Here is a 17499-nt window from a genome sequence, read left to right as displayed (position 1 = left end):
TTTGAAGAGGAAATTTTGGCTAAAGTATGGTGTCTGAGCGTATTAACTTGAGCTAGGCGACCAAGCTTGTGTTAGGCAAGAAGAGGTTGTCATAGGCAGCAAGAAGTGTCAAAATAACCACTAAAGACAAGGCTATGCATCCAAGCAAAGAATGTTAGATAGGCCTAGCTAGGCATTTTGAGCCAAGAATGGGTGCAACAAAGATATCAAAATAACCTGTAAACCTATGAAGCATGCAAGTAGGAGTTGAAAGTGCTAAGTAGGAGGTATTGAGAGGTTAGCCATGCAAGGAGGAGGTGTAAAGTGGTTAGTAGAAGGTGTAAGGTGGCAAGTAGAAGGTGTAAAGTGGAAATTAGAAGATGTCAAGAGGTTAGCCATTCAAGGATCTCTATATAAATGAAACTTTGGAGGAGAAGTTCTTCTAAACCATGTGCCATTTGAACCATTCCAATTTTAAAATCTCTTAAAATGAGTCTAGTTTCTAATGTAAGGCTACCAGACTAAAAAGAATTGAGGAAGGAGTTCAACTTCTAAACAAAAGTATCAAAGGTTATTTCTCCACTGGCCAAGTGATGATTATAGCTCAACTAACGCAATAAGATTTATATGTTAAGCTTCTTATCAAGAACTTATCATGAACATAAACTACAACTAACACATTGACAGATGAATAGTAAAAGACTGATATATTGAAAAGGTATAAACATGCAATATATTAAAGAATGTAGGCCTTAGACCACTGTACAATATGAACATATACATTGCAAAGAATAATAAAAATTGAAAGTAAAGAAATGAACATTACAAGTTAGGGGAAAATGGAGGATGAAATCTTCTCTTGTCTCTTAGCAAAGCTCTTTTACTTTAGCCTTGAGACTTTCACTTCTTTTACAGCGGAAACAACATAAGGAAAAATAGAACACGTATATAACAAAGCAGAAAACTTGAACTCCTTCCTTTATTAACCTAAGGCTTACAATTTATAGATTACAAATTACACTTTACTTTGCACATACTAAACCCTCTGGTCTTCTCTCGTCCTTCTTCTTTCCCCCAAGGTGCAACTTTTCGTGCCGCGATGGAAGAGACTTGGAGGAACTCTCTTGGCACTACTCGACCTCTGCTTTGCTTACTGCCCCTTTCTCTTCTTTGCCTCTTTAATTCCCTCCCCGAGGCAGGCACTTAGAGGTGTGAAGCTTCTCTTTCTCTTCCTTATCTCATTCGCCTCGTGACCTCAGGTTAGATGACAATCTCCAGGGCTTCTTTACCCTACCTTAACTATTCAAGGTTCTTACGCCTCTCTTCCCTGCTTAGCTAAGGTTTGGACATTAAGGAACAACAACCTTACCAACCAACTCCTTGAATGTACGACAGGATGTCATGGCTAGCTCGCCTTGTAAGACTACATAAACATTTTGTCTTTCCTCCTTAGCTTGGCAATGCATTCTCAGAACTAACCTTTGCATGACCTTAACACCTAACAATCTAGAGAGGGGAAACGCTTAAAATGTAAGTCAAATGAACTTAGTGAGTGATGATGAATTTTAAGAAAATCTTTTGGGAAATCACATAGAATTCACAAATCAATAAACATCGTCACAATAGAAATATGCTTGTTGCATCAAACAATTAAGGCACAACACATAACCACAATAGTTCAACAACACAGCGAGCGCTACAACACCATACACTGAAATTATCTTACAACATGCTCGTTTTGAGACCTAGAAATCTCCCCTTGCTTAGACTTGGGATTCGCTCTCGCTAATGTCACACCAGTTACTTGGGATATCTAACAATGTCTCACCACATCACTACAAGAAATCAAGGATATCCTAATGCATTCTAGTGCGTCGAGATAAGGAACGTCGAGAAATATAACATTCGTCAATGTTGTAACGTGTGTTTCAATAAATGTTATCTATTCCGACGTTAAATTCATGATTTCGTGAATTGTTACTCCATTCCTGATGCAATACACATGTACATCGGATAAAAGGTAAGAATTAAATAATAATTTCCCTTTTTATTGATGCCATGCATACCTTCGTCGGGAAATAGGTAGTTATTCCTAACGTGAACGTCTACGACATTGAGGAAGAGAGAAATTATTATTTAATTATTTCAAACTTTGGTAACCCAGTTCGATGACACGACACCTACATCTAGAAAGCCTTTAGCTTGTTTGAAAATATCATTTTATAAAGATTGAAGAAGATCACAAGTACATAACTTATCAAGAGTCAATCGTCTTGAACCATATAAATTTTACAAGATAAACGTTTAGGCTCCCCCAAACATTTGATGTGTGAACAAGGAATTTGATCTAGACTCCTCCTAGCTCATATGCTTCATGCTTGCATCTCAATGTGCAGGCTCCCCTATGAGAGATTCCTTAGAATAATCTTCAATGTTAGGCTCCCCTAACTTGCACGGATCCTCTCAATCAAGCGACTCACAATGCCACAAACAAAGTATTCAACACCACTCACCACACAAACTGCGTACTTTGTAAAAGACTTTCTCAACACATAATTTTGAGGCATGTTTGTCCATACTTCTATCTTCAAACCACAACCATATCACACGACCACAAACTTATATTTTTTAGCTCACACCCCGTCACAAAACAAAAGCCAACTCCATCAATTTATTAATAAATATTAAGCATATATTTATTAATATATATTAACCAATACAGTAACAACCACAACTAACATAATATCTTTATTAACTAACATGATATCTTTATTAATAAATATTAATCATAGATTTATTAATAAACATTAACCAACATAACAACCAAATCTTCAAAGTCAACCACACATCTTAATTAATAAATATTATTCATATATTTATTAATAAATATTAACCATATAAAAAATTAAGCTCTAATTTTTTCTTTAATAAAATAAGCCAACCAACCTTAGTAAAATTCCTAAAACAAACTTATCTGAATTTTGTCCACGAAGCATTACAAGGATCATGGCCTTCCAGAGTAGACAATTTTTTCATCTAGCTTGACTATGAGTACTATGCTCAACTAATTTCCAAGGTGAGTTGTTGGAATTGTTGAAACTGGTGTAGCATGAAGAGGATTATTGCTTGAACCTTCATTTGCCATTATGATAAGATAATGGATGAACAAGTACCCGCTCTCACACCAAGACATCTAAGGATTGTATTCCAATGCATGGAGAACTTACAATTATGGTAAGTTGTGTATAAAAGTGCATCAAGCAATATAGGGAAAGAATCTCAAATATTAAGGAATAATATACACTATAAACCATAAGTTAAAGATTGAGAGGATAACGGATGCAATATGACAATTGGTTAATGTCTTCCTTTTGTAATTTAGAGAGTTGAACATTTCAATTGAATGTTGTAAGTTGTAACAGTACTAAATACAAAGTGGGTCGCATCGATAATGTCTACAGAATAAAGTGTCCAACCATATTTATATATTATAGACTATTTAAACTATCAACTTGAACTTGATCCCTTTTATGTTACTACACAAAGTTCAAGTATTCATACTATAGCTAAGAAATTTTTGTTTAATTGATTCAGAGTTTATAACGAGAAAATCACTTATTTGTCACACCTCACACCACACTGCGACCAAAACACCGAAGTAGTGCAAATAGGAGTCAAGTTAGTTATGACCTTGAATTTTTCTTATCGCAAATCTTATTCTCAACTTCTTTTAAACTATTAACAACACTTAAAACGTAACTGTGGTAAATGTAACGCCAAACAAAATAAATACAAACTAAAATGTATATTTTTAATAACAGATGTTTCAATACATTATTACAATACTTTAACTAAATAACCAATGCTTAACCATTTTCAAAACGTCTTGAATCACCTCGCTGCAAATCCTTTAACCTTATTCTTTACTTGGTCTAAACGCCTGATCCTGAAAGATAGATTTTTAAAACATAAGTCTAAAAGACTTAGTGAGGTTTTATGAAAACCTTTCACAATACCTTTTCATAATGATTTCACAAAAATAATATATAATCATTTAAACATATCAACAAATCATTTCATTTTACCAAGGATTACGAATCGTTCTCTATGCTTGGTCTCATGACCTCGCGTTTAGACTACTGTATCAACAACATCTAAGAACATACAGATTCGTCCTTGTTGCTTAGGTCGTTAAGCTTTATACACTTACATCAACGCATAAGCCAACTTCTTATCACCATGTAGCTCGTACACCCGATGGTGACCTTGACTCTTTATGTGCACATAAAAGTTAACATCATCTCAAAGAAACAACTAATGGTTTGAAAAGCTTTTTATAGTATTGAAATCATAATCATCAAATCAAGCTTTAACATTATAAACCATGCTTGAAAACATAACTTTTCATAAAAATCTCTTTAAAACATTCTCATTTGAATTCTTCTTTCAAATCAATAAAGAGAAAATCGTAATAAAGTTTTGAACATAAATTCATATGAGAGAAAAACATTCACAAAACTTTACTAAAGAAATTCTTCTTTTTCTTCTCGCATGCCTTTGCTCGTGTGGCTAAACCAGCATCACTTCAACATTTCAACAAAACTCTCATCATCCCTTAGTTACCTAAATCAGTTTATTTATAGAACCCCTAAACTAACTTAGTCGTGCATAAACTCTTCTGAGTTCGTCAGCTCCTGCTTAAAACTTTTCATGTGAATTTAATATATCAACCTAGCCATGCATAAATCTTTAATCTTACACGTTCACCTCTGTCAAATCAGATTTGACATTTTCTTCACTAGATCTTGCTTCTCGCCTAATCAAAACCGCGAATAACTTCAACCACTTAACATTTCTCGTGCATAACCTTATCGCGTGGTTATATATTTACTATAAGAAACCTTCCACACGAACTTACCAACTTTTACTCGCATAGAATTCTTATCGCAAACTTAAACTCCAAGACTTCCTCGCCGAATTCTTCTCCCTAAAACACTTGGTTCTTCTCGCAAAGACCACCCAAAATGCCTAGTCTCACACGGTCAAAACTTTCACTTCTTAACTTACGCGAAGACTTTTTCTTTTCTTATTGCCCAACTTGTTTCGTGAACTACCCACTTAATCGCAAAAACGTATACTTAACTATAAAAGATTTTATCACTTAATTCTTTCCGTGGATTTATTCAAATGTCAACTTCTTAATACTTAGCCAAATTTTACTTTCTTACTCAAATTAGAAATGGATCTCACAATTTTAATAACAATTTGTCGAATAATACTTCAATAACATCTTTATTGAATAATAAAGTAATTTTAACCTATGAGTTTTAGGATAAAGCTCAACAAAACTGCATACACTTCTTTTAGAGTGGTAACAGCCCATCACTTTCTCAATTTTATAATCTAGAGCAAATTTGACTTCTAATATTTTGTAAAATATACAACAAATTTTATGTTGACAAGATATTTGAAGAATCCATATCTTCTGCAACATTCATCACTTTCGTGGATGATCAAAATTCTCAAGTCATCTCCTTTTTTTTTTTTCTGTCACATGCTAATAAATGTTGCTGATATTTTAAAATTTCAAAACAAGTTGATGGCTTACTAAACAAATCCATTTTTATGTTGAATATTGCATTTAATTTTGGTCAAATTATAAATTAAATCTTGAACTTTAACTATATTCATAGATTTAGTAGATATGATTTCAACTAGACTTAACTACCACAAAATTAAAAGATTTAACTTTATAAAAAGGATACAACACTAAAAAATAGAAATAACTTAGCTTGTTATATAATGTGTTAGCAACCAAGGGGATGTGATTGAACCGCTAATATAAACAAAACAACTAAAACACTTGCAATTCAACAAATTGGTTTACAATCAAATTTGTGCATTTGGCAATGCCAAAAGAAAAATAAATATGTACACAGAAACAATTACAATGTTGAACAGAAACAGAAACAAATGAGAGACAAATTCAAACTACAGTATTGGACAAATTTGGCTTAGGATCGGAACAAAATTCTTCTCCAAGCAGAAGAGCCCTTAATATGGTCGCAAACAAACCTCTATAATGCACAATCAAATGGCCCCCATCAGGAACTTCATGATACTGAATCCATGGCAGCTTCCCAGAAACATATCTCTGAAGTTGGAAGGGTACTACCCTGTCTTCATAACCCTGCCATATGTGCACTGAACTTCCATTTTCAGGGAAAGGATTGCTTAGACGCATAGGATCAAACCCCCATTCGCCGAACGCTACCATGAAGTCGTGACGAAGTGTGTCGAAAACACCTCTTTCCCGTAGTTTATTCTATAACCATTACAATACTTTAATATACCAAGAGTATATTGATTAGCTTCTATTGTGCTCAATGGAACCAAGGGGAGAAGACGTATATATATAGATGGAAAGATATATTGGATTTTGCATTTCAGATAAAATTAGTCTATTGATAGGAAAATTTCTAGTAATACGCTCTACATTCACACTACAAATTTGTCTTCTTAAATATTATTGAACTCACATTAATGTCAATAGATCCCACCCGTTGACATGATGACAATAAATGGAGGCTGAGGGAGTACGGATTTCTTGTCTATCAATCCAAATTATGGTATTTTAGCATGTGGTTGTAAAGTTTCTATTTTTCTAAAACTGAAAGTTTATAAAACACAAAGACATGGTTACCTGTGCGAGCATTGGGAATCCTGGAATCGACTTCAAGATATCGATATCTCGATCGTTGAAGAAGATGGGATTTCTTTCCAGGACAGCATTTGAAGGTATCCATGTATGAGTGATCCACCAATATAACAATCCCGGGGCATAGTGCGAAAGCCAGACAGCCCATTGCACAATTTGTCTTCTGTAATCCTTGCTTATCAAACTATGAGGAAGGGAAGGCCACCAATAGTTAACAGTTGGGACAATCAGTGCTGCACCAGCTAGCCTGCAGGCAATTCTTTTGGAGTTTGAAATGGCTCAAGCAGAAAAAGGAAAACATGAAGATAGAATTTGAGTTCTGTGGCTTGCCTGTTTGGTATGTATTTAAGGCAACCCCAAATGGAATATGATCCCATTGAGACACCAATCACATAAAACTTGGAACCAATTTGCAAGTGATCAGCAAGTTCTTCAATGTCCAATGCTTCACTTTTTACTGTAAGGTTTGGATTTGGATCACTTTCTCCATACCCGGGTCGATCAAATAGAAGAAAATAGATCCCCAACTCATCTATTAGCTCCTGCAATATAAAGCAGAGTGAAATTCACCTCAATTGACATAATATTAGAAATATGAATTGATTCTCAATAGAAAGTTAGGCATTTCCGAGTTTGATATGCTTTAATTTCGTTGTATTTTCTAAACCAATAGAACTTAAAAAGTTCTAACATGGTTTGGTGAAGTAATAATAGTTCCAAATCAATTCTAAATGAGAAGGATGTTTAGTATACATATATAACAACGTCTATATCGGTATGTGATCATCAAAACCAAAACATTGTGAGTTTAGGCCTGTAACCTCTCAACATTTTTCCACCTTTTGCTTACGTTACGATATCATTATGGAATTTAAAGCAGCATAATAATCTATCCCACACATTCTAATTTAGAAACAAGGCATCATAAAAATCTTATTTCTACAAGGCGAGATTCTAAGTGAAGGTCAGAAACCATACCTGAGTGGCTAGAACATTCATATCCTTGGAACTTCCAAAACCATGGGAAACAATGATCCTGTTGATGGAATCATTTTTGCTCACTCCTCTCTCCCTGTAAGCCAAAAATCTTCCATCTCTGAGTCTGATTCTTGGGGAAGAAACAGACAAGCCCACTGATTCCCCATTGTTCTGTGGAGGAGGCAGCTGTGTGGCCTGAAAAAACAGTCCCAAAAGACTCACCACCGTAAAAACCACCGCCATAAAAATCATTGTCGAAGAAGAGCAAAGCAGATTATTTTGACCCATAAGAGCCCAATCCCCAGAGCAGAAGCCTGCAAGAAAGAGAAAAAGTGGAAGATAGTTGAACCATGAAAAAAACTTATAACAGGCAACTGTGGGTATTTGTCTTCTTCATGTTTTCCTGTCCATAAATCAAGTCTTGAATCCACTTGGCAGTTTGATAGACAAATATTAAATCCTACAGCACAAGAACAAAGTGGTCAAAAGAGAGACTCAAGTTTTGTTTAACTGTAAGAATGGAATAGTTTGACAGAAAGTGGAAAGGAGAAGTGATAACGTTGTATTATCACTTGCCCAAAAGAAAGAAAGTTGCTAATAGGAGATTGTTTCCTATTCAAAACAAATTTGAAAAAAGATGAACACGCAATAGAAGTATATGGTAGTTTAATTAACTCAACTTTTCCCTTCTTTGGTTCATTGTTAGTTATTCTATTTTGTCCATACACTTTTGTGTCTACTCAAATTTCTCAACTGGATAAACTCTCATTCACATTATTCAATAAAAAGAATTACGTTCAAATTATGCTTACTTCTACTCTCTACTATTCTGTTCCTAAAACAGCTAACTCCAGTCACCGATTCAGCCAGAATTTCCCAAAATCGAAAATTGTTGGTTTTTCGTCATGGTCAACTTCAAAACATAAAGAAAAGTCTGATTTTTTAAAAACTGAAACTTACCTCATTGGCATTGTTAGCATTATTCTCGATGCTACTACCCAACCAAGATACACTGATTTTTTTAACTGATTAATCTAATGTGTGGAAATTGACACAAACCTACTTAATTAATTGCTTATTCATCTCTCCTTCAAGTCAATCAAACCATTTCACTCAAATAATATAGAAAATAATTGTCACAACAATATCTGACATGTTAATAGCGAATACAGACAAGATGTATAATTCACAGATCAAGGAAATAATTGCGAATTTCTAAAAGTTACACACAACACTCAAATTATTGAAATGATATAAATTTTAACCCAAAAGTACACTATGCATAAACATTATAACAGTTCATTTCACTCCAAGACACAGGCAAATACAAATCTAACCGAAGCAATAGAAATATATTTAACGAGGAAAAAAAACGTCATCTAAATAACTTCAAATCGTGAGTGTCAAATCAATTTTCACTTTCCAATTTGTTGCCTAGTTTATAATTGTGGAACCATTGACGAAAAAGTAGAGGACAATAAAATTTAAGTGAAAGTGGAAAAGACATGAGAAAGGGAATGGAATCATGCAGCGCTAGATGCTTTGATGCCATTAATGTGGGACCAAATGACAGATCCATGCAAGTAACCAAAGTGGAATCTTAAGATATTCTCAGTTTTCTCATTCTTCCTATCTCTACTCCGCCCAATTTGGCTTTGCCAAGTTCCTTACAAACATTGATAAACTATAACTAGAAGAATTAATTACACAACTCTCTCTATGATTCATGGAAGAACAGAAACTCAGAAGACCAATTCTAGGGAGAAAAATTTAAGTTCAATCAATTGAAATAGAAGTCAATTAAGGATATTTCATGATACTGAATCCAAGGAAGTTTCCCTGCTATAAAACGATTAAACTCAAGAGCAACAACACGGTCTTCACAACCTTGCCAAATGTGAACAGAGCCATTGTTGTCTGGGAAGGGATTGCTCACATCGATGATCGGGTCAAACTCCCATTTTTCTCCCAAAAAAGCCAGTAGGTCTCGATTAAGTGATTCTGTTCACCTTGTTGCGTCACTTTTTCCTAAATTTGTTTGCAAAAAATATTGGAACTGATTTGGCAAATGAATTGTGCCAATCATGTTAACTTGAAGCATAACTCTGTCAAAATGCTGTTGATATTTAGAGGTATACAAAATAAAGACATGAATTAGGTGAAATATATTCAAATTTGACCTCTTTTTCTTTTCTTCTTCTTCTTTTTTCTCTTTTTTGTGTGAATTTTAAATTTCTAGGACCTACGTTACATTTTAACATGTATCTCTTAAATTACTAAACGTTAGTCGATAGGTGGAAGCAAATTTAATATTATATAATCTAACAGTATTAGAGTACGACAAAGACTCAAAAGGAAAGCAATTAACAGTAATACATGCCTACAACCAATATCATAAAGCACCAACGTATCTGTTGATGAAACGAGCAAAGAGTTTGACCTACGTTTAGAATGGTACAGTTCTTTTATCAAATTAGAAAATTTCTCAAATTTATTATGATGTTTAAAACTCAAAAGTACATTTCAAAAATGTAAAATCACTAAAACACAAGCACTTAGAAGAATGGTTTTGGGATAACTGTAAGGTGTTCTGCTTTCAACGATAAACATTCTTGAAAGAAGCAAAATGTGGTTATACTAAATGCAATAATATTTTACTTAGCTTAGAATTATCAAATGAAGCTTAAAACCAAACACCATAGAATGATTTCATTGACTAAAAACACTTTTGTGAATCAAAAGAAAGTGTTTCTAGAAAAAATAAGTGAGATATTTTTCCAGATTGCCTCTAAATACTTAGTCAGATGAAACTAGGAACGCTGGATCAAGTGTGCATCCATCCTGCATTTAGAATCATGGTATGCTAAACGAACATTGATTTATTAGAGAGAAGAAAAGTACCGGGTTATGATTTAAGCTTCCGGACAATCTCTTTAATATCTGTAAATCTGAATCACAAAACACGCCATCACCCACCAACGTTGGGAACCATTTTTGCGTCATCCACCAGTGGAATAACCAAGGTGTGTAATGTGCAATCTGAAAAGTTCGCTGGTAAGATGGGGGAAGCTTCCTAAAAGCCCGTAGTGATATAGCAGTAGAAACTGAAGGCCACCAGTAATTCACAAAAGGAACCACTAGGGAGGCTCCTAAAAGTCTGCAGATGAAGCTCCATTAAGAGTTAATCGAAGTGTATAAAAAAAAAAGCCAAAAAAGTGATGAAAAATAATTGATAGCAGTGGAACGAAGAAAAAGCACCTGTGTGGAATGTACTTTAGACAACTCCAAATACTGAGTGCTCCCACTGAACATCCAATTACATAAAACTTTGCGCCAAGGTGCAATTTGTCTGCTAATTCTTGAATGTCAAATGCTTCAGACTTCACTGAACGTGCTGAATATGGGTCACTCTCTCCATAACCATCTCTGTCGTATAATACTATACATATCTTGAGCTCATCTATAAATTTCTGAAAATAAAAAACATGAATATAAATATATGATTGAAGAACAAGACAACAACAAAGGGGTTCTCACTTCAATTGATTAGCAAGTAAGGGGCCTTGTAAAATAAATATGGAAAGAAAATATGATTAGGCTAGGATCAAATTACTAGACTCGAAGATATACTCATCTAAAGCAAAAAAGGCATTATATTTTCACTGAAATCGTTGCCTTCAATAAAAATCTTATTGTTTGGGGACACACTATGATTTGAGGAAAACATCAAATTACACTAGGTTAAAGGTAAAAACATTCTCAAATATAGTGCAATTTCCAAAATCTATAGCTTATTCATTCATGCTCATCATTCATCACCAATATGAGGAAGACTTGACCATCCCACAAGGAACAAAAGTTTAAGAAATTCTAGAACTTACATACACTTATAATTGCAAAAAATGCTAAACACTACTCAGATGAAGAGATTTATGACTAAATAAAAAATAACGATCTCATACTTGAGAAGCAGGTAAGTACATATCTTTAGAGCTGTTGTAGCCATGACACATTATGATTTTGTATTGAGCCTCTTCCTTCGGTAGTCAAAGTACTCTGTAGGCCAAATGCCTACCATCATTGAGCTTTACTCTAGGTGAAGTCACTGGAGGGCCATTTTCTGATCCACATATCTTTGGAGGTGAAGGTTTTAGTGCTTGATAAACCCATCCAAGAAGGCGCACTGCAAAGGCTAATCCTATTGGTGCAATCATTGCCTAGAAAAGCCAAAGGTTCATCAATAGCCCCGTCGTTGAGGAAATAAAAAGATCAGAATTGCACCAGTTATTACAAAATGTTCATTAGTAGCCATGCAGCTGATCCATTATCTACTGCAAACATTTCAGGACAATGCAACTTGAATGGATCAGTGTGTACTTGGATGTATTTTGTGATAGATTAATCCATGGTTGAAAATGTATTTGGTAATATATTAATAAACTATACAAATACTTGTAGTTAACTAGTTATCAACTAAATATTAGATCGAATATCAATTATTATTGATGATCATGTTTTATGTTATAAATTTTGTGTAATTATTATTTCAGAGTATCATATAATTTATAAGAGCCAAAGGAAGGTAAATTCCTTCACCAAAGTTTCCGATCACTGCTTGAACTGGTACCCACTCGAGCGTAGCAGTACTTCTTCAGTACAGAGTTGAACAAAAGCACTTAATCAGTGAGAAACTTCCAAATAATCATGTATTTTCTCATAAGCATAAATGATCAAGAGCAGGATTTAAGAACATGAAATAGAAAAGATCCACCTAAAGGAAATGCTCCAAGTGCAGTATGATCGAGAGTTGACATGATTATGCACAATTTAAACGTGGTCCAACTCTTGAAACTTAGATTCAAACCATATTTTTTCATAACATAAAACACCTTACGTACGTGTATGGCCAAATTTAACCTTTAAGAAGATGAATCATTAATGGCCGTTTGGCCCAAGTTGGTTGTCCACTCACAGTTTGTTTCCTAATAATTAAAGACTGTTTATTATATTGCGTTGGCATATCTCTCATCTCTTATTCAAACTCATCTAATTACTCTCCTCATGTAATAGTTAGAATAAAATGCATTGAGATTTGAAATTAGTGTTTCTTTCATTTCAAGTTTTAAAAGCACATCAGTTTGAAAAATGATTTTAAATGGTCCTTCCATCAATTTTATCTCTAGAGGTTGACATAATAGATTGAGATGACAATTATAACCCTTATGAGTTGGTCTAGTGGTAAAAAAGGAGTGTTACAAGCCGTAGTCGAGAATAGAAAAGTTACAACTGTGAAGAACAACAACAGTAACAATGACAACAGCAAAAAAATAACAGCAAGAACAATGAACAACAACAGTAGTAAACAGCAATATCGAACGACAACTGCAACACAGAAACAATATGAACGTACGGCTGAGTCACGGAACACGCTCTCTTTAAGACGTTTTGCAGCTCTGATCAAGAATGTGCTAACAAAATAGGTGCCCCATCGTCTCAGGTAAAACAGCCTCTCGTATAAAAACTGACTTTGCACAGAAAGTAGCTTGCAAAAATAAAGATCACTCAAAGACACACACAATGTTTATGCTCAGGAACTTTTCTAGAGAATTTTGGAAGTAATGTTTCTAAATTGATGTGTGCTTATCCGAGGAGAACGACACACACATATATATAGTGATTTTGTGAGGATAGCCAACGGTCACGTAATAAATTGAGGAGTGTGGGTAATAAATTTGGAGCAAATTATGGATTAAAAAATGTTCAAAATTGTAAAGAAATAAAATAATTTTGGTTTTGGTTAATAAAACCATTTTTTTTAAAACATTTAAAAAAGAATATATATATTATTTTTATCTCTCCTCGTCACGCCACGCTTGATGGACGACGGTGCGCATATGGAGATACGGGCATATCTACGTTTGTCTATCTCCTCCCTCCTTCCAAAACTTAGGTCCTTCCAAAACTTAAATGCTTTAAAGGCCCAAATCCATAGATCAAATAATGAGTATAAGAGGAAGATTCCATGTTTAAAATTAACCAACATGGGAATGCATTTGAGAATAAAAGAATATTATAATTTTTTATGATAATATTCTTTCATAAATTTTTCATCAAACAAGGAGATATAATCTTAATATCTAACTATGAGACTAGATATGAGATCATGGTGACCATTTAACACACAATTGTTGTAGGGTCAGGCCGGTTGTTAGGTAAGATTAGTGTACTAATCCTTATAAAAATATTGATGTGGCAATTATAATTAATTTGCTCCCCTCCTTTTTTCTCCTTTCTCCATCTCTTCACTCATTGTCTTCCATATTCTTTTCTAGGTTAAGATTGAATTTCGTTTATATTTTTTTCTTGCTCTCGATAAAAACGATCAAAATTATTCTCCATCAATCCATAATTTGAATAGGAGGAAACAAGGGAAAATGGAACGAAATGAGGCTATTGAAGGAGGATGCAATTGAGGGTGGAAAGTCGAGGGAAATCTAGCAAATTGATGGTCAAGTTGAGGGAGAGGAGAAAGAGTAACTAGAAGAAAAAATTAAAATCCACATAATAAATAAAGGAAAGTTGTTGTTTGTAGCTATTTTTTTTAGAATAATATATAGCAAATAGGACACATCTTTTTAGAGTTTTGCAAATATTACAAAATTTTCACATTTTAAAATACTTTTCATCCAAAATTTGTTATTATTCTCAAACTATCATTTCTCCCACTTTTAGAATTGTATTTGATAGTATTTTTAGAATAGTATACAACAAATATGATATATACTTTTAAAATTTTGCAAATATATGACAAAATTCTCGTTGTTGAAAATACTTTTCATCTTAAATCGATTATCATTTAATTTCCAAACTACCCTTCAAGGTATTTCTTCTCCCACTTTTTTTAGCCTTAATCATTCTTTCTCTTACATTCTCTACAATTCGTTCTTCCTTCTTCTTCTTCTCTCTTCTATTGTATTAATCTTGAATTTAGGATACCGATGGTACATTAATTGCAATATGATATATAATGATTGTTGATCGGAGGAATTTAGCTTCATATGTGTGATTGTTATCTACTTTCTTCTATGTGAACTTTGGAGTTGAATCTAATTTCAAATGATTTTGTTTTATTTTTTTACGTTGGTTTTGCTTTGGGTTTACTCTGTACATCAGTTTTGTATATCAATGGTGTGATGTGCTTATATTATATGTATTAGTTGGTTGATATACTTACTATGTGGTTTTCATTTTTCTTAATTCTTGTAGTTTATTGTAGATATGGTTAAGTATATAATAAATTTTGTTTCTAGTGTATAAAACAGTGCATTTTTAAGTATATGAATGATATAACTTAGTGTATCATTATCAAGTATCACTATAAGAAAAAAGGACTAGCATGACACATCTTTTTTGGCCAAATTGAGAGGGGAGAAGAAAAAAATGTCATAAATGTAAAAATTAGCGTTTTTTACCTAAAAAATGGAAGTTTTTAGATTTTGATTATTTATGACTTTTTTTTAAATGTCATTGATTTATATATGATATTCATTAAATGTTATCAATTCGTGAAAATTATTAATTATTAGTTTAAGTAAAAGTATCGGGTGAAACCCTAAATCAAATTCCCAGAGTTGCAATAGGCACGACGACGGCCACATTGGCAACCAGTATTAGTAAAGTTTATCAGCATATTAGTAAAGTGAATCGTTTTCAAGTATATCAATCAAGTTTACAAGTGTATATCGACAATGTATCAAGTGTATCAACAAAACTTCAAGTACATTAAGTGTATTTAATCAATTGAGTATATTAGTGTAGAACACTAAGTGTATATGTAGTACATCAAGTGTATCAAACATATCACATGTAAAATCTCCATGCATCAACAATATCTTACAACAACTTACAACATTCAACATTCAGTTAATAATTTATTTTGGAGTAAAAGTACACGTGGTACATTTCAAAGGTATCTGATGTATCAAGTGTTTATCAAGAGCATATTAAGTATGTCAAGGCTCAAGAGTATCAAGTGTGTATCAAGAAGGATCAAGTGTAACAAGGAGTAATCAGTGAATCAATTGTAACAAGAAGTATTAAGTGTATCAAGGTGTATCAGAGGGTATCAAGGAAAATTGCTTGAGATATTCTATGCATAGGTTTCTATTGTGGATTTATCATGCTAAGCTCTAAGTGAGCGACTATTAGGTAACTAAATAAGGGTTGTGCGTTAAAAGGTGCATTCCTATTCATGCGTTTCTAACTATTCTGATAAGTCCAGGGTCGAACACAAAGAATTTAAGCTTTTAATTCTCTTATTGCACAACTAAATCATGCGCGCTACTACAAATTTGACCTTCTTTGATATGTAAAGCACGTCAAAAAATGTCCTACCATGATGGTCTTTGCAAGCAGGATTTCCTCCTCAATGAGGATTGTACTAACCATTGTAACGTTGATATCCAAATTTATAAATAGCTTCTACAAATTTTTAAAATAGGAGTGAGAATTTGAACCCAAAACCTCTTGTCCACAAACATATATAGGTGCCAGTTGAGCTAAGTTCATGTTCTACAACTTCTACAAAATTTAAAACCCTAAATTACAAACTTTCAATTCAACTCATTTAAGTTTAACACAATAACTAATTTAATTTTGATAAAATCATTTATTTCAATCTAATTATAATTATAATAGTTAACTTTTAAAAAAGTAATATTGTGTTATTGATGTATAGACATTAATAATTGGAAAAATATAGTAAAGTTTTAGGAAATAGTTTTTCTTGATGGACAATGCCTATCAAGATATCATATTTTTTTTGGGTCTTGCCCATGATCTTATCCTAAACCTATGATTTTTTTTCTTTGTCCATCAAGAAACCCTAGACCCATCAATAAAATTCTAAACCCATCAAGAAATCCAAAACAAATATATTAATTTTTTGTTCGATGATGACCATTGAAAATCAAGAAAATTCATTTCTTGATGGACCTCATCCATCAAGAAAACCTATCTAACTTGATGGGCATTGGTAGCCAACTAATATATTATCTTTGATGTTTATTGCTCATGTAGAAATAGTTTTCTTGACGTTTGTGGACCATCAACAAAACTAAGGGAACTTTACTCGTCAAGGAAATAGAAAATCAACATTTTTTTTAACGTTTTTTTTTTGTATTTCTTCAACAAAATAAGGTGACTTTTTTTTACGTACATGACCGTTAAGATAAACATTGTATCAAGAAAAATATGGCCCTTTGCCATGACCATCAATAAATCAAAATTTGTGTGCGGCAAGAAAGACCAATTTTTAGTAGTGACGGTATAAACTATAAAGTTATGCACAATATAACTGTATCCTAAGTATTTATACTAAGGTGCTTGGAGGTGCAAGGTGAGTTGAGGAAAATGGACATTAAACTCATGTCTAGGCATGGCAAGAGAGGAATAGTTTAATTATTTAAATGCAAGAAATTGTGCTTTAATAATTCAAGGCGATATAAAGCATACATTAACTTTGAATTAAGGCAAACAACCTCTTGGCGTCATTGTCATACTTGCTCGCCTCTCGGGATCCAAATACATAAAGTTAATCTATGATTTATACCTAATCATCTTGGATGCATTATATTAGTCATTTCTCCTTGATTAAGGCGGGCAACCTCTCAGTGCTTTAGCCGCACACATTGGCATCTCTTTGTGTCTATTTTCATTTACAACTTTTCTTTATACTATATTTGTACTATGAATTCAATGGCCGAGAGGCCTAAAGTTTTTAATATAAATGCAATGCACTTTTGTTATCATTCTCTCATCTCTTT

At 33.3% G+C, this 17499-nt stretch overlaps 1 protein-coding gene and 1 pseudogene across 2 annotated transcripts; both read right to left on the bottom strand.

Moving 5' to 3' along the window:
* Positions 1-5807: 5807 nt before the first annotated feature.
* On the bottom strand, positions 5808-9699 carry LOC101208945. Of its 2 annotated transcripts, none has more exons than XM_011656093.2 (5): positions 9563-9699; positions 7676-8135; positions 7028-7239; positions 6683-6944; positions 5808-6304 (listed from the first exon to the last, which is right to left on the bottom strand). In XM_011656093.2, exons 2-5 carry the CDS (start codon positions 7961-7963, stop codon positions 5966-5968), a joined length of 1101 nt encoding a protein of 366 aa, XP_011654395.1. In that variant the 5' UTR covers positions 7964-8135; positions 9563-9699; the 3' UTR covers positions 5808-5965. The 2 variants fall into 2 exon arrangements, with proteins under 2 accessions (XP_011654395.1, XP_031736281.1); XM_031880421.1 differs by lacking the exon at positions 9563-9699 and adding an exon at positions 8488-9055.
* On the bottom strand, positions 9194-11889 carry LOC101208700 (annotated as a pseudogene).
* Positions 11890-17499: the final 5610 nt, after the last annotated feature.

The sequence above is a fragment of the Cucumis sativus genome, chromosome 1 (assembly GCF_000004075.3).
Source record: "Cucumis sativus cultivar 9930 chromosome 1, Cucumber_9930_V3, whole genome shotgun sequence".
NCBI lineage: Eukaryota > Viridiplantae > Streptophyta > Magnoliopsida > Cucurbitales > Cucurbitaceae > Cucumis > Cucumis sativus.
The sequence above is the reverse complement of the archived record's forward strand: the minus strand, read 5'-3'. Positions and strand labels throughout refer to the sequence as shown.